Genomic DNA, 22,253 nt, shown 5'->3' with positions numbered 1-22,253 from the left:
AAAAATAAGTTGTTTTTTAGTTTTACACAGCTTTTATACGTATTATATTCATAAGAACTTATAATTCCATATATTGAGGAAAGTTCTAATAAATACATGTGAATAATGAACTTATGTTTATTGATATGGTTTGGACATTAATGAAGCCATAGTTCTTAACTCATGGCAATAACATTGATTCTAGCACTCTGTCTATTACACAATAAACAGAATAAATAAATGAATTAATTTCTTGAAATATATTTGAACCACAGATTCAAAAGTACTTTTGTTAACTTGGACCATTTTATTAGTAACAATTTAAACAAGCAGCAAATCACCTGCGATGATCTGTTTTCTTAGATTATACTGATTTCAGAAAACACATTGATGATCTTTGGTAGATGTGAACTTAGTAGGCTCTCTTCGGAGTTCAAAACTACCTTTTAAAAACATTTGGAAATTCTTAAGATTCTTGACACAGAAACCAGGACGCGTGGTCATGATCTGGAACGTTCTTTGATGAATTTAAGGGTATGCGATCTAAAGGTGTCTATTGATCCCAACTTTATGATACTACCAGGGGGGGTGTTTCACAAAGATTTAAGTATGACTTTTTTTTTAATAGAGTTGCACTTAAATACCAAGTTGCATACGGTATGAAAGGCTTGACCGCTTTGGTCAGATCGTGTCATGAGGACGCACACTAATATGTATCTATCAATAAGATCGCGCGTTGCATATCATGTACGCATCAGTATTTAAGTGCGACTTAAGTCATACTTAAATCTTTGTGAAACACCCCCCAGGTTATCTATTCCAATCTTTACATGTGCAGGGGAAAAAGAATTTGAAAAAGTCTGTCCTACTCACAGTGAAGAGAGAAGCTGCTGATGATGTCGATGTCTGCTGATCCCTTTCAATGTTTATGAAGAAACTATCTTGTCTGCTCTGACTCTGGCTACTGCTACTTGGTTTAAAGAACGGTTGTTTCTCTGTCTGATGATGTTCTTGGTGCTCTTGTTGTCTCTGCTGCTGCAGCATGGTTCTAATTCCTTCTGTTCTTCACAGGTCAAAGGTCAATAGTCATGCAGGGATACCGGGTAACTCACTGGGTCTGAAAAGAAATCAGAACATGTTAAAATCAATCAGACAACAGAGCTATATAAAACACATTTCACAAAAGTGTTATGTGATAAGACATATCTCACATATTCAATAATACATCAATACAAAATTAATACTTAATCAATGCTTCTACAGGAAGTATAACAGGAAATGATATGTTTACCAACTCCAACTTTCTTAAGAAACTATTACTCATTCTTCTTCCAGCTAAACTTCCGACACACACACATTTTACGGGTTTCTTATTCACTACATTTCATGTTCTCCCTAAAAGGTCAACTCCTCCAATTCGAAGTAAAGTTGAGACCTTAAATAATAATTACTTAGACCTCTGACTCTAGAGGTCTAAAGAAATTTACTCTAGTAATTTTTGGTCGTTTTTTCTGTTTGTGTATCAGATTTTCAAGATTTTTTTATCTAGATTTAGTAGACCATATGCGACCTGGCTGAGGACCAGGTTGTCTGCTTTCATATACAAAGGCTTCTGGCCTAGGTCTACATAGTTGGGGCCTAGACTAGTCAGATGCAAACATTAAAGGCCACTGTGTATGCAAGTTAATTAGGCACTTGCTAGGCCTATTCTTTTTTTCTAAGCCACCTAAGACTAAATATAAGGATATCTGTTCTCACTCAAGGGTTTCAAATCACCATCTCTGTCATCTCACTGTCCTGAATCAGTCTCACTCTCTCAGTCTCAGACTCGACTCAGCGGACAGAGCGAGGTCAGAGTCAAGTCTCAACATGTTCTCACTCCAAGTTCTCATGTCACAACACAGGGGCGGAACGGTTTTTAAAGTGGGGGGGGGCTGACCATGCTAAAAATCACAATCATATGGTAATTTTTACGTCTTTGTACACGGTTTTGGAAAAAAGTGGGGGGGGGGCTTCCCCCCCAAGCCCCCCACCCCCGGTTCCGCGGCCCCTGCAACATTACTCAGGACAGTAGTCTAAGTCAAGGGCGGAAATCTCTTCCCAAAGGTAGGGGGACCAGGGGCTGAAAAGCAAACAAAAAAGTTATCACCCCAAATGCAAGAAATGTTATTTCGACCAAAATAAATTTGACAAGCAAAAAAAAAATAGAGTCTAGATCTAGGCCTGGATCTGAAGCCTTAAGGTTATCACCACAAGGTTATTTTGACCGAAATAAAGTTTAAAAGCAAAAAAAGGGCGTTATCACCTCAAAATTAAGGTCATCTTGTCCAAAATACATGTTTTATTTTGATTTTTAATGATTGATGTAGATCTAAATCCATTTCTTTCCATTATAAAAATAAAATACCAAAAATAAGGGGACATTTGATATTGTGTCCCCCTAACGTTACTGCTTTGGGTAAGGGGAACGCGTCCCCCCCCCCCCTGGGATTTCCGCCCACCACGGTCTAACGTTAGATCTAATTTTAGATCTAGGCCTAACGTTAGGTCTACTCTTAGACTTAGTCTAGGCCTAGGCTAATTCTAAACAAATAAGAGTAGGCCTAGGCCTAACGTTAGAGTCTAATTTCAGAATCAATCACTGACTAAAGTTACTGAGTACTGTCCTGACTGACATGTCACTAACTTTAACGTTACTAACGACGTTAGTAACGTTTCAATCGATTCAGACTCAGTCAGAGTTCAGACCCAGTGCCAGGGCGGCTGGGCCAGGCTCAATCTGAAGAACTAAGTTAACGTTAGGCCTAGGCCTAGGCCCCCCTACTCCCTAGGCCTAAACTTTAAAGTGTACTAATACTATAGTAGGCCTACCGGTATAGCAATTAGAAACTAACGTTCGAATTTCAATTATGCTCATATTGTGCACGCGTACGGTACAGTACCGGTACACAAGGAAAAGTTTTACTTAGATTTAGGCTGCGGGAGAAGGGCTCTCTCTAACATAAAATCTAACGTTAGTCAGTCATGAGTAATGACTAACGTGACTCGGGCAAGGAGCTCCGCCGCGCCGCCGCCGCGTACTCGTGACAGCTGGACTCTGCCTCTAGACTAACCCAGGGAGCTCCCGCCCGCGTAGCGGGCGGGAGGCGGGTTACCTCTACTAGACTAACGTTAGAGCTCTCTTTTAGAATTTAGTTGACCGTCTTGAGCTTTGAGCTCGGTCCCTGAGGCTGAGCCGACTCAAAATTTGGCATTACTTTAACGTTAAAATCTAGTTTAAGACCAAAAGAAAGGAAGAAGAATCTGAAGATTATACTTACCTCCTAAAATAATCAAACAATGGTCCGGGAAAATAGGAATGTTTAAGTTAGTAATGAGAGTCATACATTATTGTCACCGCAACAGGAATTCCATATCTGAATTTTTGCGCGATATTGATACCAAATAAGTATCGATACCCGGCGGCGGCGGCCGATCGAGCAGGTGCCGTGGCGCATGGCATGGCCGAGTGTTCTTGCTATACAAGTCCGGGGTTCACGGTGCCCGCGGCTTATGTCCATAAGAAATCAAAGGACAAGTCCACCCCAACAAAAAGTTGATCTGAAGATCAAAAGGAAATCCAACAAGCATAACACTGAAAATTTCATCAATGATCGGATGAAGAAATTAAGTTATGACATTCACATGGTTGGTAAGCAAATGAAGGAACTGATGACATATCACACACTCACTATTTCTTTTGTATTTTATTATATATGCCGGGATTAAATGAAACATTTCTCCTCATTTTCCTATGAAGCAAATGATTTTCCTTATAGTTTATGGTTAAGTTAAGTTGGTCCTTAATGTTGATTGGTAAAAAATAAAATATTGTATGATTGCGATAAAAAAAACAAAAGAAATAGTGAGTGATGGACATCATCTACTCTCTCATGTCACTGAATTGTGAATAGAAATAAGCAAAACTTTAAAATGTCATAACTTTCTTATTTTACATCCGATATTGATGAAATTTTCAGTGTGAGGCTTGTTTGATTGTTCCTCTTGATTCAAGTCAAGTTCTGGGGTTGACTTGACTTTTAAAGCATTTAATCTACAATATATGCTCGTTTATCCTGCATTTAAATGTCATGAAAATGCTATAGGTGTGCACTTGTTTTTTTTTTAATGAAAAACAAAATAAAACAAAATGAGGGCGTGAACAATTAAACATACCTTTAGCTTGCCCGGTATGGGGGGGGGGTGGTGCCATCATACATAACACCATAGGCTTAAAAGCTAACGTGAGACAAATTAAATACCTTATTTTTCATAACAAAAATACCCTATAGGTAATATACTTATACACAGTCACGCAGCCGGATGTTGTGATAAAGTAGCCATATAAGACTCTCAAAACCTGGTTGGTTTTTTTGAAAACGAAGGTTCGTAATTCCGAAGGTTCGTTAATCCGAAAACGAAATGAGGTTCGTTAGTCCAAAAACGATATGATTAACGAACCTTATTTCATTTTCGGATTAACGAACCTTCAGAACAGCGAACCTAAGTTTCGTTTTCGGATTAACGAACCTACGGAACATCGAACCTTATTTCGTTTTCGGATTATCGAACCTTCGGAATAACGCAACAAATGTTCGGATTAACGAACCCTTTTACGTTTTCGGATTAACGAACATCATGATCGAGGTATAGGCAATTTATGTGTTTCGGAATTACGAACCTTCGAAATAAAGAACCTTCGGAATCATAAAGACAAGTGAAACCTAATTATGATATAGGGGGGAAAGCGGCAGCGGATAGAGATAAGGACTGAAGAGAAGAAGAGGGAAAAAACTTCCACTCGTGCTTGCATTCCCTGTTTAATGAGATATAGGCCTACACATCTTCCAAAAAGAACTTCAAAATATCATTTTTGAAAGGTCAAGTCCACCCCATGCAGAAAAATGTTGATTTGAATAAATAGAGAAAAATGAAACTAGCATAACGCTGAATATTTCATCAAAATCAGATGTAAAATAAGAAAGTTATGACATATTAAGGTTTCGCTTATTTCTCACAAAACAGTGAAATGCCAAACTCAGTGACGTGCAAATGAGTCAGTCGATGATGTACATCACTCACTATTTCTTTTGTTTTTTATTGTTTGAATTATGCAATATTTATCTTTTTACAGATTTGTTTCATAAAGCTGTTCGTAAAATACAAATGACTTTACGCACGACTGGTGACCCCTCCTTGCGCTGAATGATACGTCCGATACGTCCCTATGTCATTCATTTAAGACAAAAGAACATGTTCCAGTTGTAATTCGTAGAGTTGTGTGCAACTTTACAAAAAGTTTTGTGTACGTTTACCCTTTCCCTGATTACTTTTTTTCCAAAACTTTTTTTCACCCCCGCCACCGATCCCCCCCCCCCCCCACTCCGTCTCCAAAAATTTATTCTGTTCAATATGTCTTTGTTTAAGTTATAGGCTAGCCTATTGATTTTTCTAAATATTGCAGACCCAAATACATATAGGCCTTTATTAACATGCTTGCTATATTTTATGCGCATACATTCGTAATTCCGAAGCTTCGTTATTCCGAAGGTTCGTAATTCCGAAGGTTCGTATTTCCGAAGGTTCGTAATTCCGAAGGTTCATTAGTCCAAGAACGAAATGAGGTTTGTGATCCGAAGGCCGTTCATTTGTCCGAAATTGAAGTGAGGTTCGTATTTCCGAAGGTTCGTAATTCCGAAGGTTCATTAGTCCGAAAACGAAATGAGGTTCGTAATTCCAAAGGTTCATTTGTCCGAAAACGAAGGTTCGTAATTCCGAAGGTTCGTTAATCCGAAAACGAAATGAGGTTCGTTAGTCCAAAAACGATATGATTAACGAACCTTATTTCATTTTCGGATTAACGAACCTTCAGAACAGCGAACCTAAGTTTCGTTTTCGGATTAACGAACCTACGGAACATCGAACCTTATTTCGTTTTCGGATTATCGAACCTTCGGAATAACGCAACAAATGTTCGGATTAACGAACCCTTTTACGTTTTCGGATTAACGAACATCATGATCGAGGTATAGGCAATTTATGTGTTTCGGAATTACGAACCTTCGAAATAAAGAACCTTCGGAATCATAAAGACAAGTGAAACCTAATTATGATATAGGGGGGAAAGCGGCAGCGGATAGAGATAAGGACTGAAGAGAAGAAGAGGGAAAAAACTTCCACTCGTGCTTGCATTCCCTGTTTAATGAGATATAGGCCTACACATCTTCCAAAAAGAACTTCAAAATATCATTTTTGAAAGGTCAAGTCCACCCCATGCAGAAAAATGTTGATTTGAATAAATAGAGAAAAATGAAACTAGCATAACGCTGAATATTTCATCAAAATCAGATGTAAAATAAGAAAGTTATGACATATTAAGGTTTCGCTTATTTCTCACAAAACAGTGAAATGCCAAACTCAGTGACGTGCAAATGAGTCAGTCGATGATGTACATCACTCACTATTTCTTTTGTTTTTTATTGTTTGAATTATGCAATATTTATCTTTTTACAGATTTGACCATGCATAGGAACTGACTTAACTGAATCATTTAGTATTAAACAATGCTAATTCCACATGTCCAGGGAGGAATTAATTACTGTTTCACTTGACAATGAGTAGAAAATGAGAATATTTCATATAATAAATTACAAAAAAATAGTGAGTGGATGACGTCATAGTCTCCTCATTTACATACCAGCCAGGGTGTGCATATGTCACTGTTTATCGAAACTGATCATTTAGCGAAATTTTAAAATGTCATGACTTTCTTATTTTACATCCGACTTTAATAATATTTTTAGTGTTATACTTCTTGGATTTGTCTCTTTGTAACCATTTCCGGGCAATTCGTTCTCTTACACTTTAAGGAGCAAGCCGCGTAGGCTCATCATTCACAGGACACTATCTCCCAGACAAAAATTAACTACATTTTACAAATACTAAGAATTAAAAAAAAATGATTATCTGTCTGGGCGTTCCGTTCTCCTACACTTTAATGGGCAAACCCAGTAGGCTCATTATTCCCAGGAACTATATCTCAGAGAGAAATACACTACATAAACAAAATGAAATAGACAGAAATTAACTACATTCTATACAAATACTAAGAATTAAAAAAATGACATGTCTGCAGTGCGTTCCGTTCTTCGAAAAATAAAATACTCTGTCTGGGCGTTCCGTTCTCCTACATTTAAAGGGGCAAGCCCAATAGGCTCATCATTCACAGGATACCTTCTCCCAGACAGAAATTAACTACATTCTTACAAATACAAAAGAAAATAAAAATTAAAAAAAAACTCTGTCTAGGCGTTCCGGTCTCCTACACTTTAAGGGGCAAGCCCAGTAGACTCATCATTCACAGGATACCATCTCCCAGAAAGAAATTAACTACATTTTTTTATTCTAAGAATAAAAAAATAATCATATTCAGTCTGGGCGTTCCGTTCTCCAACACTTAAAGGGGCAATCCAGTAGGCTCATCACTCACAGGATAATTTTTCTTAGAGAGAAATTAACTACACTTTACAAATACTAAGAATTAAAAAAATAATCATAAGCTGTCTGGGCGTTCCGTTCTCCTACACAGTAGCACAGTAGGCTTATCGTTCACAGGATACCATCTCCCAGAAAGAAATTAACTACATCTTACAAATACAAAAAATGAAGAAACAAAATGATAATCTGCCTGGGCGTTCCGTTCTCCTACACTCTATGGGGCAAGCCCAGTAGGCTCATCATTCACAGGATACCATCTCAAAAACAGAAATTATCTACATTGAAAAAAAAATCTAAAACTTAAAAAAAAGATAATCTGTCTGGGCGTTCCATTCTCAAACACTTTAAGGGGCAAGCCCAGAAGGCTCATCATTCACAGGATACCATCTCCCGGAAAGAAATTAACTACATTTTACAAATACAAAAAATGAAGAAAAAAATGATAATCTGTCTGGGCGTTCCGTTCTCCTACACTTTAAGGGGCAAGCCCAGTAGGCTCCTGATTGACAGGATACCATCTCATAAACAGAAATTAACTATATTTAAAAAAAAAAAGAAAAAAAAATGATAATCTGTCTGGGCTTTTCGTTCTCCTACACTTTAAGGGGAAGCCCAGTGGGCTCATCATTCACAGGATACCATCTCCCAGACAGAAATTAACTACATATTACAAATACTCAAAAAATATACATATATACATCTGATACATCTACAAAATAAGGGACAAGCCCAGTATATAGGCTCCTGATTGACAGGATACCATCTCATAAACAGAAATTAACTATATTTAAAAAAAAATGAAAAAAAAATGATAATCTGTCTGGGCTTTTCGTTCTCCTACACTTTAAGGGGTAGGCCCAGTATATAGGCTCGTCATTCCCATGACACAATCTTATATTCCAAAATTTAAGGACAAGTCCACCCCAACGAAATATTGAATTGAATAAAAAGAAAAAAAATCCAGCAAGCACAACACTGAAAATTTCATCAAAATCGGAAGTAAAATAGGAAATTTATGACGTTTTACAATTTCGCTCTTTTTCACTTAACAGTTTTTTTTTTACATTCTGGCTGGTATGCAAATGAGGAGACTAAGAAGTCATCCAGTCACTATTTCTTTCGTATTTTATTATATAATATATTTTCATTTCCTCCTCATTGTCAAGTGATACGATTAATTCCTCACTAAACATGTGGAATTAGCATTGTTAAATACGATATGTTTAGTGAAGTTGGTCCATATTGTCAAATCTCTAAAGAATGAAATATAAATTCAAATAATAACAAACAAAATAGTGAGTAATGGACATCATCGACTGAGTTACCTAGTTGTACAAGTCACAGTTTTTTACGAAAAATAAGCAAAATTTTAAAATGTCATAACTTTCTCATTTTACATCCGATTTTGATCAAATGTTCAGCACTAAAAAAATTGTATCCTTCTCTATTTATTCAAGTCAGCATTTCTTTGGGGTGGACTTGACCTTTAACTACATTTTACAAAATCAAAAAATTAAGAAAAAAATAATATGTCTGGGCGTTCCATTCTTCTACCCTTTAAAGATAAAGCCAAGTAGGCTCATCATTCACAGGATATACCTTCACAGATACAGAAATTACCTACATTGTAAAAAACTAAAACTTAACAAAATAATAATAATAAACTGTTTGGGCGTTCCGTTCTCCTACACGTTAAGGGGCAAGCCCAGTAGGCTCATCATTCACAGGAAACCATCTCCCATACAGAAATTAACTTTATTTTACAAATAAAAAAACATAATAATTTGTCCGGGCGCTCCGTTCTCCTACACTTTAAGGGGCAAGCCCAGTAGGCTCATCATTCACAGGAAACCATCTCCCAGACAGAAATTAACTACATTTTACAAATACTAAGAATTGAAAAAAATGATATGTCTGGGCGTTCCATTCTTCTACCCTTTAAAGGTAAATCCCAGTAGGCTCATCATTCACAGGATACCTTCTCCCAGACAGAAATTAACTACATAGTAAAAAAGAAAAAAAAAATAGAAAAAAAAATGATAATCTGTCTGGGCGTTCCGTTCTCCTACACTTTAAGGGGCAAGCCCAGTAGGCTTATCATTTACAGGATACCATCTCATAAACAGAAATCAATTACATTAAAAAAAAAGAAGAAAAAAAGATAATCTGTCTGGACGTTCCGTTCTCCTACACTTTAAGGGGAAGCCCAGTGGGCTCATCATTCACAGGATACCATCTCCCAGACAGAAATTAACTACATATTACAAATACTCAAAAAATATACATATATACATCTGATACATCTACAAAATAAGGGACAAGCCCAGTATATAGGCTCCTGATTGACAGGATACCATCTCATAAACAGAAATTAACTATATTAAAAAAAAAATGAAAAAAAAATGATAATCTGTCTGGGCTTTTCGTTCTCCTACACTTTAAGGGGTAAGCCCAGTATATAGGCTCGTCATTCCCATGACACAATCTTATATTCCAAAATTTAAGGACAAGTCCACCCCAACGAAATATTGAATTGAATAAAAAGAAAAAAAATCCAGCAAGCACAACACTGAAAATTTCATCAAAATCGGAAGTAAAATAGGAAATTTATGACGTTTTACAATTTCGCTCTTTTTCACTTAACAGTTTTTTTTTTACATTCTGGCTGGTATGCAAATGAGGAGACTAAGAAGTCATCCAGTCACTATTTCTTTCGTATTTTATTATATAATATATTTTCATTTCCTCCTCATTGTCAAGTGATACGATTAATTCCTCACTAAACATGTGAAATTAGCATTGTTAAATACGATATGTTTAGTGAAGTTGGTCCATATTGTCAAATCTCTAAAGAATGAAATATAAATTCAAATAATAACAAACAAAATAGTGAGTAATGGACATCATCGACTGAGTTACCTAGTTGTACAAGTCACAGTTTTTTACGAAAAATAAGCAAAATTTTAAAATGTCATAACTTTCTCATTTTACATCCGATTTTGATCAAATGTTCAGCACTAAAAAAATTGTATCCTTCTCTATTTATTCAAGTCAGCATTTCTTTGGGGTGGACTTGACCTTTAACTACATTTTACAAAATCAAAAAATTAAGAAAAAAATAATATGTCTGGGCGTTCCATTCTTCTACCCTTTAAAGATAAAGCCCAGTAGGCTCATCATTCACAGGATATACCTTCACAGATACAGAAATTACCTACATTGTAAAAAACTAAAACTTAAAAAAATAATAATAATAAACTGTTTGGGCGTTCCGTTCTCCTACACGTTAAGGGGCAAGCCCAGTAGGCTCATCATTCACAGGAAACCATCTCCCAGACAGAAATTAACTTTATTTTACAAATAAAAAAACATAATAATTTGTCCGGGCGCTCCGTTCTCCTACACTTTAAGGGGCAAGCCCAGTAGGCTCATCATTCACAGGAAACCATCTCCCAGACAGAAATTAACTACATTTTACAAATACTAAGAATTGAAAAAAATGATATGTCTGGGCGTTCCATTCTTCTACCCTTTAAAGGTAAATCCCAGTAGGCTCATCATTCACAGGATACCTTCTCCCAGACAGAAATTAACTACATAGTAAAAAAGAAAAAAAAAAATGAAAAAAAAATGATAATCTGTCTGGGCGTTCCGTTCTCCTACACTTTAAGGGGCAAGCCCAGTAGGCTTATCATTTACAGGATACCATCTCATAAACAGAAATCAATTACATTAAAAAAAAAAAAAATTTTAAAAAGATAATCTGTCTGGACGTTCCGTTCTCCTACACTTTAAGGGGCAAGCCCAGTAGGCTTATCATTTACAGGATACCTTCTCCCAGACAGAAATTAACTACATTCTTACAAATACTAAAAAAAAATAATTATCTGTCTCGGCGTTCCGTTCTCCTACATTTTAAGGGGCAAGCCCAGTAGGTTCATCATTTACGGGATATACCTTCACAGATACAGAAATTACCTACATTGTAAAAAACTAAAACTTAAAAAAATAATAATAATAAACTGTTTGGGCGTTCCGTTCTCCTACACGTTAAGGGGCAAGCCCAGTAGGCTCATCATTCACAGGAAACCATCTCCCAGACAGAAATTAACTTTATTTTACAAATAAAAAAACATAATAATTTGTCCGGGCGCTCCGTTCTCCTACACTTTAAGGGGCAAGCCCAGTAGGCTCATCATTCACAGGAAACCATCTCCCAGACAGAAATTAACTACATTTTACAAATACTAAGAATTGAAAAAAATGATATGTCTGGGCGTTCCATTCTTCTACCCTTTAAAGGTAAATCCCAGTAGGCTCATCATTCACAGGATACCTTCTCCCAGACAGAAATTAACTACATAGTAAAAAAGAAAAAAAAAAATGAAAAAAAAATGATAATCTGTCTGGGCGTTCCGTTCTCCTACACTTTAAGGGGCAAGCCCAGTAGGCTTATCATTTACAGGATACCATCTCATAAACAGAAATCAATTACATTAAAAAAAAAAAAAATTTTAAAAAGATAATCTGTCTGGACGTTCCGTTCTCCTACACTTTAAGGGGCAAGCCCAGTAGGCTTATCATTTACAGGATACCTTCTCCCAGACAGAAATTAACTACATTCTTACAAATACTAAAAAAAAATAATTATCTGTCTCGGCGTTCCGTTCTCCTACATTTTAAGGGGCAAGCCCAGTAGGTTCATCATTTACGGGATATACCTTCACAGATACAGAAATTACCTACATTGTAAAAAACGAAAACTTAAAAAAATAATAATAATAAACTGTTTGGGCGTTCCGTTCTCCTACACGTTAAGGGGCAAGCCCAGTAGGCTCATCATTCACAGGAAACCATCTCCCAGACAGAAATTAACTACATTTTACAAATAAAAAACATAATAATTTGTCCGGGCGCTCCGTTCTCCTACACTTTAAGGGGCAAGCCCAGTAGGCTCATCATTCACAGGAAACCATCTCCCAGACAGAAATTAACTACATTTTACAAATACTAAGAATTAAAAAAATGATATGTCTGGGCGTTCCATTCTTCTACCCTTTAAAGGTAAATCCCAGTAGGCTCATCATTCACAGGATACCATCTCATAAACAGAAATCAATTACATTAAAAAAAAAAAGAAAAAAAAAGATAATCTGTCTGGACGTTCCGTTCTCCTACACTTTAAGGGGCAAGCCCAGTAGGCTCATCATTCACAGGATACCTTCTCCCAGACAGAAATTAACTACATTCTCACAAATACTAAAAAAAAATAATTATCTGTCTCGGCGTTCCGTTCTCCTACATTTTAAGGGGCAAGCCCAGTAGGCTCATCATTCACAGGATACCATCTCCCAGACAGAAATTAACTACATATTACAAATACTCAAAAATATATATACATCTGATACATCTACAAAATAAGGGACAAGCCCAGTATATAGGCTCCTGATTGACAGGATACCATCTCATAAACAGAAATTAACTATATTTAAAAAAAAAAAAAAATGATAATCTGTCTGGGCTTTTCGTTCTCCTACACTTTAAGGGGTAAGCCCAGTATATAGGCTCGTCATTCCCATGACACAATCTTATATTCAAAAATTAAAAGACAAGTCCACCACAACTAAATATTGAATTGAATAAAAAGAAAAAAAATCCAGCAAGCACAACACAGAAAACTTCATCAAAATCGGAAGTAAAATAGGAAAATTATGACGTTTTACAATTTCGCTCATTTTCACTAAACAGTTTTTTGCACATCCTGGCTGGTATGCAAATGAGGAGACTAAGAAGTCATCCAGTCACTAATTCTTTTGTATTTTATTATATAAAATATTTTAATTTCCTCCTCATTGTCAAGTGATACGATTAATTCCTCCCTGAACATGTGGAATTAGCATTGTTAAATACGATATGGTTTAGTGAAGTTGGTCCATATTGTCAAATCTCTAAAGAATTAAATATAAATTCAAACAATAAAAAACAAAATAAATAGTGAGTAATGGACATCATCGACTGAGTCACCTAGTCGTACAAGTCACTGTTTTTTACGAAAAATAAGCAAAATTTTAAAATGTCATAACTTTCTCATTTTACATCCGATTTTGATCAAATGTTCAGCACTATAGAAATTGTATCCATCTCTATTTATTCAAGTCAGCATTTCTTTGGGGTGGACTTGACCTTTAACTACATTTTACAAAATCAAAAAATTAAGAAAAAAATAATATGTCTGGGCGTTCCATTCTTCTACCCTTTAAAGATAAAGCCCAGTAGGCTCATCATTCACAGGATATACCTTCACAGATACAGAAATTACCTACATTGTAAAAAACTAAAACTTAAAAAAATAATAATAATAATCTGTTTGGGCGTTCCGTTCTCCTACACGTTAAGGGGCAAGCCCAGTAGGCTCATCATTCACAGGAAACCATCTCCCAGACGGAAATTAACTACATTTTACAAATAAAAAAACATAATAATTTGTCCGGGCGTTCCGTTCTCCTACACTTTAAGGGGCAAGCCCAGTAGGCTCATCATTCACAGGATACCTTCTCCCAGACAGAAATTAACTACATATTACAAATACAAAAAATGAAGAAAAAAATGATAATCTGTCTGGGCGTTCCGTTCTCCTACACTTTAAGGGGCAAGCCCAGTAGGCTTATCATTCACAGGATACCTTCTCCCAGACAGAAATTAACTACATATTACAAATACAAAAAATGAAGAAAAAAATGATAATCTGTTTGGGCGTTCCGTTCTCCTACACTTTAAGGGGCAAGCCCAGTAGGCCCATCATTCACAGGATACCTTCTCCCATACAGAAATTAACTTTATTTTACAAATAAAAAAACATAATAATTTGTCCGGGCGCTCCGTTCTCCTACACTTTAAGGGGCAAGCCCAGTAGGCTCATCATTCACAGGAAACCATCTCCCAGACAGAAATTAACTACATTTTACAAATACTAAGAATTGAAAAAAATGATATGTCTGGGCGTTCCATTCTTCTACCCTTTAAAGGTAAATCCCAGTAGGCTCATCATTCACAGGATACCTTCTCCCAGACAGAAATTAACTACATAGTAAAAAAGAAAAAAAAAATAGAAAAAAAAATGATAATCTGTTTGGGCGTTCCGTTCTCCTACACGTTAAGGGGCAAGCCCAGTAGGCTCATCATTCACAGGAAACCATCTCCCAGACGGAAATTAACTACATTTTACAAATAAAAAAACATAATAATTTGTCCGGGCGTTCCGTTCTCCTACACTTTAAGGGGCAAGCCCAGTAGGCTCATCATTCACAGGATACCTTCTCCAAGACAGAAATTAACTACATATTACAAATACAAAAAATGAAGAAAAAAATGATAATCTGTTTGGGCGTTCCGTTCTCCTACACTTTAAGGGGCAAGCCCAGTAGGCTCATCATTCACAGGATACCTTCTCCCAGACAGAAATTAACTACATATTACAAATACAAAAAATGAAGAAAAAAATGATAATCTGTCTGGGCGTTCCGTTCTCCTACACTTTAAGGGGCAAGCCCAGTAGGCTCATCATTCACAGGATACCTTCTCCCAGACAGAAATTAACTACATATTACAAATACAAAAAATGAAGAAAAAAATGATAATCTGTTTGGGCGTTCCGTTCTCCTACACTTTAAGGGGCAAGCCCAGTAGGCCCATCATTCACAGGATACCTTCTCCCAGACAGAAATTAACTACATATTACAAATACAAAAAATGAAGAAAAAAAGATAATCTGTCTGGGCGTTCCGTTCTCCTACACTTTAAGGGGCAAGCCCAGAATGCTTATCATTCACAGGATACCTTCTCCCAGACAGAAATTAACTACATTTTACAAATACTAAAAAATATACATGTGCATCTTATAGGGCGTTCCATTCTCCTACGAAATAAGGGACAAGCCCAGTATATAAGGATCCTTATTGACATGATACCATCTCATAGACAGAAATTAACTACATTTTAAAGATACAAAAATGAAGAAAAAAATTATAATCTGTCTGGGCGTTCCGTTCTCCTACAATTTAAGGGCAAGCCCAGTATATAGGATCGTCATTCACAGAATACAATCTCATAGACAAAAATTAAAGGACAAGTACACCCTAACAAATATTGAATTGAATAAAAAGAGACAAATTCAACAAGCACAACACTGAAAATTTCATCAAAATCGGATGTAAAATAGGAAAATTATGTCATTTTAAAATTTCGCTTATTTTCTCTAAACAGTTTTTTCCACATCCTGGCTGGTATTCAAGTAAGGAGACTATGACGTCATCCAGTCACTATTTCTTTCGTATTTTATTATATGAAATATTCTAATTTTCTCCTCATTGTCAAGTGATACGATTAATTCCTCCCTGAACATGTGGAATTAGTATTCTTAAATACTATATGGTTCAGTGACATTGGTCCTTATTGTCAAATCTTTAAAAAAATAATATTGTATAATTACAACAATAAAAAAGAAATAGTGAGTAATGGACATCATCGACTGAGTCACCTAGTTGTGCAAGTCACTGCTTTCTACGAAAAATAAGCGAAACTTTAAAATATCATGACTTTCTCATTTTACATCCGTTTTTTATGAAATTTTCAGCACTATGCAAGTTTGAATTTTCTCTATTTATTCAAGTCAGCATTTTCCTGGGGTGGACTTGACCTTTAACTCCATTTGACAAATCCGCAAAAAAAATTAATCTGTCTGGGCGCTCCGTTCTCCTACACTTTAAAGGTAAAGCCCAATCGGGTCATTATTTACAGGATACCTTCTCAGAGACAGAAATTACCTACAATGTAAAAAAAATGATAATCTGTCTGGGCGCTCTGTTCTCCCACACTTTAAGGGGCAAGCCCAGTATAGGCTCCAAAATTCACAGGATACCTTCTCAGAGACAGAAACTAACTACATTCTTACAAATACTAAAATAACAAAAATCATTATCTGTCTAGGCGTTCCGTTCTCCTACACTTTAAGAGGCAAGCCCAGTAGGCTCATCATTCACAGGAAATCAACTCCCAGACAAAAATTAACTACATAGGAAAAAAAAGAAAATAATAATCTGTCTGGGCGTTCCGGTCTCCTACACTTTAAGGGGCAAGCCCAGTAGGCTCATTATTCACAGGAAACCATCTCCCAGACAGAAATTAACTTCATTTTACAAATACTAAAAATAAAAAAAATAATCATAATCTGTCTGGGCGTTCCGTTCTCCTACACTTTAAGGGGCAAGCCCAGTAGGCTCATCATTCACAGGATACCATCTCATAGACAGAAACTAACTACATTCTTACAAATACTAAAATAAAAAAATCATTATCTGTCTAGGCGTTCCGTTCTCATACACTTTTTACAAACTTTTTACACACTTTTTACACATTTTACAAATACTGGGTGTTCCGTTCTCCTACACTTTAAGGGGCAAGCCCAGTAGGCTCATCATTCACAGGAAATCATCTCCCAGACAGATATTGAAAAAAAAAAAATAGAAAAAAAGATAATCTGTCTGGGCGTTTTGTTCTCCTACACTTTAAGGGGCAAGCCCAGTACGCTCATCATTCACATGAAACCTTCTCAGAGACAGAAATTACCTACATTGTAAAAAAAATAAAACTTAAAAAAAGTAATAATCTGTCTTGGCGTTCCGTTATCCTACACTTTAAGGGGCAAGCCCAGAATGCTTATCATTCACAGGATACCATCTCCCAGACATAAATTAACTACATTTTACAAATACTCAAAAATATATATGTACATCTGATAGTGCGTTCCATTCTCCTACGAAATAATGGACAAGCCCAGTATATAGGCTCGTCATTCACAGGATACAATCTCATAAACAAAAATTAAAGGACAAGTCCACCCCAACAAAACATTGAATTGAATAAAAAGAGAAAAATCCAACAAGCACAACACTGAAAATTTTATCAAAATCGGATGTAAAATAGGAAAATTATAACATTTTAAAATTTTGCTTATTTTCACTAAACATTTTTGTTTTTCACATCCTGGCTGGTATGCATATGAGGAGACTATGATGTCATTCAGTCACTACTTCTTTTGTATTTTATTATATGAAATGTGAAATATTCTAATTTTCTCCTGATTGTCAAGTGATACGATTAATTCCTCCCTGAACATGTGAAAATTGCACTGTTAAATACTATATTGTTCAGTGAAGTTGGTCCTTATTGTCAAATCTATCAAAAATGAAATATTGTATAATTCAAACAATAAAAAACAAAATAAATAGTGAGTAATGGACATCATCGACTGAGTCACCTAATTGTAAAATCTATGTTTTTTACAAAAAAATAAGCGAACTTTAAAATGTCATAACTTTCTCATTTTACATCCAATTTTGATGAAGTTTTCAGCACTATGCAAATTTGATTTTTCTCCATTTATTCAAGTCAGCATTATCCTGGGGTGGACTTGACCTTTAACTACATTTTACTAATACAAAAAAATAATAATCTGTCTGGGCGTTCCGTTCTCCTACACTTTAGGGGGCAAGCCCAGTAGGCTCATCATTCACAGGAAACCATCTCCCAGACAGAAATTAACTACATTTTACAAATACTAAGAATTAAAAAAATGATATGTCTGGGCGTTCCATTCTTCTACCCTTTAAAGGTAAATCCCAGTAGGCTCATCATTCACATGAAACCTTCTCAGAGACAGAAATTACCTACATTGTAAAAAAATAAAATAAGAAAATAACTACATTTTACAAATACTAAGAATAAAAAAAATAGGCTCATCATTCACAGGATACCATCTTCCAGACAGAAATTAACTACATTTTACAAATGTTCAATTGGTCTAATACAAATTTGTCCAATTGTAGAGCGTTGTTGCCCAGTGGATTAATATTTTCACTTTGAAAGGGATGGTCTTGGGTTCGAATCCCAGCCATGGCGTAGTTATGTTCAGCAAAAAAATTATCCACATTGTGCTGCACTCAACCCAGGTAAGGTGAATGGTTACCCGGCAGGATTAATTCCTTGATTGCAATGAGCGCTGAAAGGCAGCTCGAGCTAAGGCCGTCGTAAAAGTAATGATAAACAATTTTGTCCCAAAACCAAAAGGTTTTCATACAAAATGATCATAGACAAACTGGTGATTATATAGACAAAGTGATGGTTGGACCAAATGGTCACTGGACTAAATGGCTGTTAGACGAAATGTTGATGGACGAAATGACCTTAGTCTAATTTAAGGTAGACCGGTAGACCATGTGATGAGTGGACGAGTTGGCAATAATGGGATTGGCAATTCACCATGACACCATCTCTAACACAGAATTTATCTGTATTCTCACAATCGGTGGCGTACGAGCAAATTCTTTTGAGGGGACCAACCGACATGGCGGATGAAGCAAGAATTCTAACGTTGGGAGCAAACAAGCATATTTTTTTTATCCTTTGAATAAGAAATAATTTCTTTTCACTGATTTTGACATAATATTGCAAAGAAAGTATAATTTCACCTTTTGCATTTCCTTTGATTTTTTTAGTCCTTTTATTCCTTGATCGTGAAACTTTTTATGACATGGCTCCTAATCCCCCCATCATTACACCAGTGCTCACAATACTTTAGAAAATTATGTAGACGTACCGTTCGCATTCATATTAAGGGCTACCCCCCACAATGCCTAGATTATATCTAGGGTCCCTGCAAGACTCCACTTTCCACGCAACAATATTTTGCTTTTATTATTGTTGTGTATATACGATTTAAAAATGAAAAGGTGACTTATATATTGAAATATCACCGGGGGTGGTCTTGTATTCAAGATACAAATTCCACCCGCTCAGTGGGTATAGTCTCCCACCCCATGCTGCCCATGGCAGGTAGTTTATTTGTAAATGTCAAAATTTCCTAAAGCCACCAGAAGCCCCCCCCCCCCCCCCATGCACCCCCAAAAAGAGTTTGGAACCGTGCCTTCCTTCTTCATGATGATAGGATACCCTATTTACTTAAAGGGTGCTTCGATTGGTTTATGTGTAAAATTATAACTTTATTAAAAATTCGTTTAACATAATTATTATTCATTAATGACTCAATACAACCACACTTACACGATGCCGCAGATAACATTTCCAATGGACAAATACAGCTAGAGACTGCCAGAGAAATTTGTAGTATCAATCATTTGATTTTAAAAATTTTCGTTTGTCTCGAAAGTGTAGGGGTGTATAAGACATCTCCGAAGGAAGGGGGGGGGGTAATATCCCCATCTTCCGGGATTTATGCCAATATTAAAGTAATCCTTTATCTTAGAAAACACAATAATTGTAAGTGATTGTTATTTTCGTCTGATAAATTTTCATGCAGATAAATACCTTAAAATCGACAAAAAATGTGGATATATATACCTACTGCACCAACAGATACATTCATGATACTTTGAAGAAAAAAAGGAATGGAAATTGTTTCAATGTCTTCAACTGACAATAGATGTTAATCATTTGTAACTCTTGAAAAAATGTAATCACCGTGGTCTCCATGCATTGTTTTCTGAAATCATAACAAGATTGAAAATTTTATGAAATTAAATAATTTCCAATTTAGATACCATACACATTATACAAAAAATAGCACGTTGTTTAAACCTGTCACTCTAACCAAGAAGATTCTATGACTGGAGTTCTAACAGGCAACAAATTTATTCAAACAGCTGTTCATTTCTAAAGAAGCACAAAAGAAAGAACGGCAATAAAGACCTTTTGATGTCCGCCTTCGAAGCCGCCAGTTTCAGTGAAGAAAGCAGATGGGTGAAATTTTACGAATATCCATTTGTATCAATTTTCCATCTTTCATATTAATAAACAAACTGGAATTTTAATGCATGACAAAAAAATCAATAACCAAGCACTATTACGACGAGAATTTTGCCCAGATTATATCAATTAACCTGTAAATTAGTGAAAAAAGAAAGAATTTTACCTTTACTGAAACCAGATTTTAACACTTTTCCGATCGTTTGCGGCGAACGAAAATTTCAAATGTGGTCTGCAGAATATTGTTGTTCATTACTGCATATGCCAGATGAGCGCCCGCACATGCCCAGTCGAGCGAATTTGATTCATATTTCAGGACATAATGCACAGCTCATTTTCGCATGCCTCCGAATTATGTACTACACATATAACCAGACCAAGATGCGGCGAAAAAGTAATTATCATCACAAAAGCATATTTCCCTTTATGACCTATAGCTGCGGAGTCATGCGGGAATCATTTGTCTATACAATTGCAAGAGATGTTGAGCAAAGTGCATGCCTTACATACGTTCTGCTGGCGGCTTCGAACCTTGTTCAAAGAGATTGTATTTGCTGTTATTCCATCTCATTTAGAACCTCCTTGCTCTAACAAGTTGTTTAAACTTTATGTAATTGATTAAACTTTTCAAACAACTTGTTTAAACATGTTTCAACAGTTGTTTTGAAAAGTTTAAACAGTAGTTGTTAGAGTGACGGGCTTCAACGACGTGCTTTAAATACACCAGTTTGTAGTCACTTCATGGACAGTTTTGGTCAAATGACGTTTCATTTCTTTCATTATGATAGGCAGATTTCAAAGCAAGATATTACGTATGCATGCCTTACATAGCAGGATGAAGAAAATGAATAGACCAGGAGACTAGAATAGCACACCAATGAACACTCCATGAAGGTATTTATTCTTTGAATGCATTTTATATAGCATGCTGTACAATGTACTTGGCAAACTGTGAAATACCAGTCGTTCGTGGACGCATTGTTGTTTATTGTGGATGTGAATGAAAACCACAATTCAAAAGAATATATGAATAATCAAGACATCAAAGTTGGTGCTTATCTCATTAAATTTTAAACAACACGTCACTTTAGTACCAATAACCTTCCTCTGATCATGCGCAGAGTGAGACTGCACTGGCTTATTTTAAACAGCGTTTTTACAGTGTACGCCTGTTTGCATCTAGGCCTATATAAAAAAGCAACTGTCTAAATGAATTGCAAAATTAACTAAATCATCAGAATGTGCAATAAAGTATTAAAAAATAGAATAAAGGATCAAAATGCCTAAAATCCTGAAAAATTCACGATTTTCGAAAACTGTACGTAGGCCTATATCAATTAATTAACAATGGTGATGATGAAATGAGAGACTGCAAAACTTTTCTTTGATAAGTGCAGCATCCCACCTCCCCCCCCCCTCTCTCTCTCTCTAAATGAAAATATAGGCCTATATTTTCAAAATACTGTTTAGAGTGCATAAATGAGAGTTGACTTACATTGCCATCATATCCATATAGATAAAGAAACTCGGGAGAGAGCAGAAGTTCATGTTCACACAGCGAAGCTGTACATCGCCTTTAGGAGCCTATATACCATGTATACGTCGACCTACCGAATTCAATTGAAAGTCCCGGTTGTAATTATACCAGAGAATTTTCACGACACACGTCAGTGATTTACATTGACAAAGTTGGTACCAGCCAATCAGATTCAAGGATATTAATAGCTTGTAACGCGGTTGTAATGAAGATCACTGTGAAGATTCTTCGCGAAACACCCTCATCGACCTGGGAATAATCTCAATAACAATTCCCGGCTCCAACAATGATTGGATACAGTAAGCGCCTACCTTTGCTTTGAGCTTGACCAATGGACTCGTCGATAAAGCTTTCATTTAATCGGTAGCTACATTATTCTATT

The 22,253-nt window shown here is 36.0% G+C and overlaps 1 protein-coding gene across 3 annotated transcripts in view; it reads right to left on the bottom strand.

Moving 5' to 3' along the window:
* LOC129283271 (synaptonemal complex protein 1-like) overlaps window positions 1-21,963 on the bottom strand; it is a 59,079-nt gene extending 37,116 nt beyond the window's left edge. For 2 of the 3 annotated variants that reach the window (XM_064113910.1, XM_064113911.1), the window contains exons 1-2: window positions 3,300-3,407; window positions 853-1,096 (exon numbers count right to left, since the gene is read on the bottom strand). In XM_064113910.1, coding sequence (XP_063969980.1) covers window positions 853-1,023 — 171 coding nt within the window. In that variant the 5' untranslated portion in view covers window positions 1,024-1,096; window positions 3,300-3,407. Of the gene's footprint in view, window positions 1-852; window positions 1,097-3,299; window positions 3,408-21,829 lie in introns of those variants that run through there. The other variant, XM_064113909.1, reaches the window with a different exon arrangement.
* Window positions 21,964-22,253: the final 290 nt, after the last annotated feature.

The sequence above is a fragment of the Lytechinus pictus genome, chromosome 19, assembly GCF_037042905.1.
Source record: "Lytechinus pictus isolate F3 Inbred chromosome 19, Lp3.0, whole genome shotgun sequence".
In the NCBI taxonomy this organism is placed as follows: domain Eukaryota; kingdom Metazoa; phylum Echinodermata; class Echinoidea; order Temnopleuroida; family Toxopneustidae; genus Lytechinus; species Lytechinus pictus.
The sequence above is the reverse complement of the archived record's forward strand: the minus strand, read 5'-3'. Positions and strand labels throughout refer to the sequence as shown.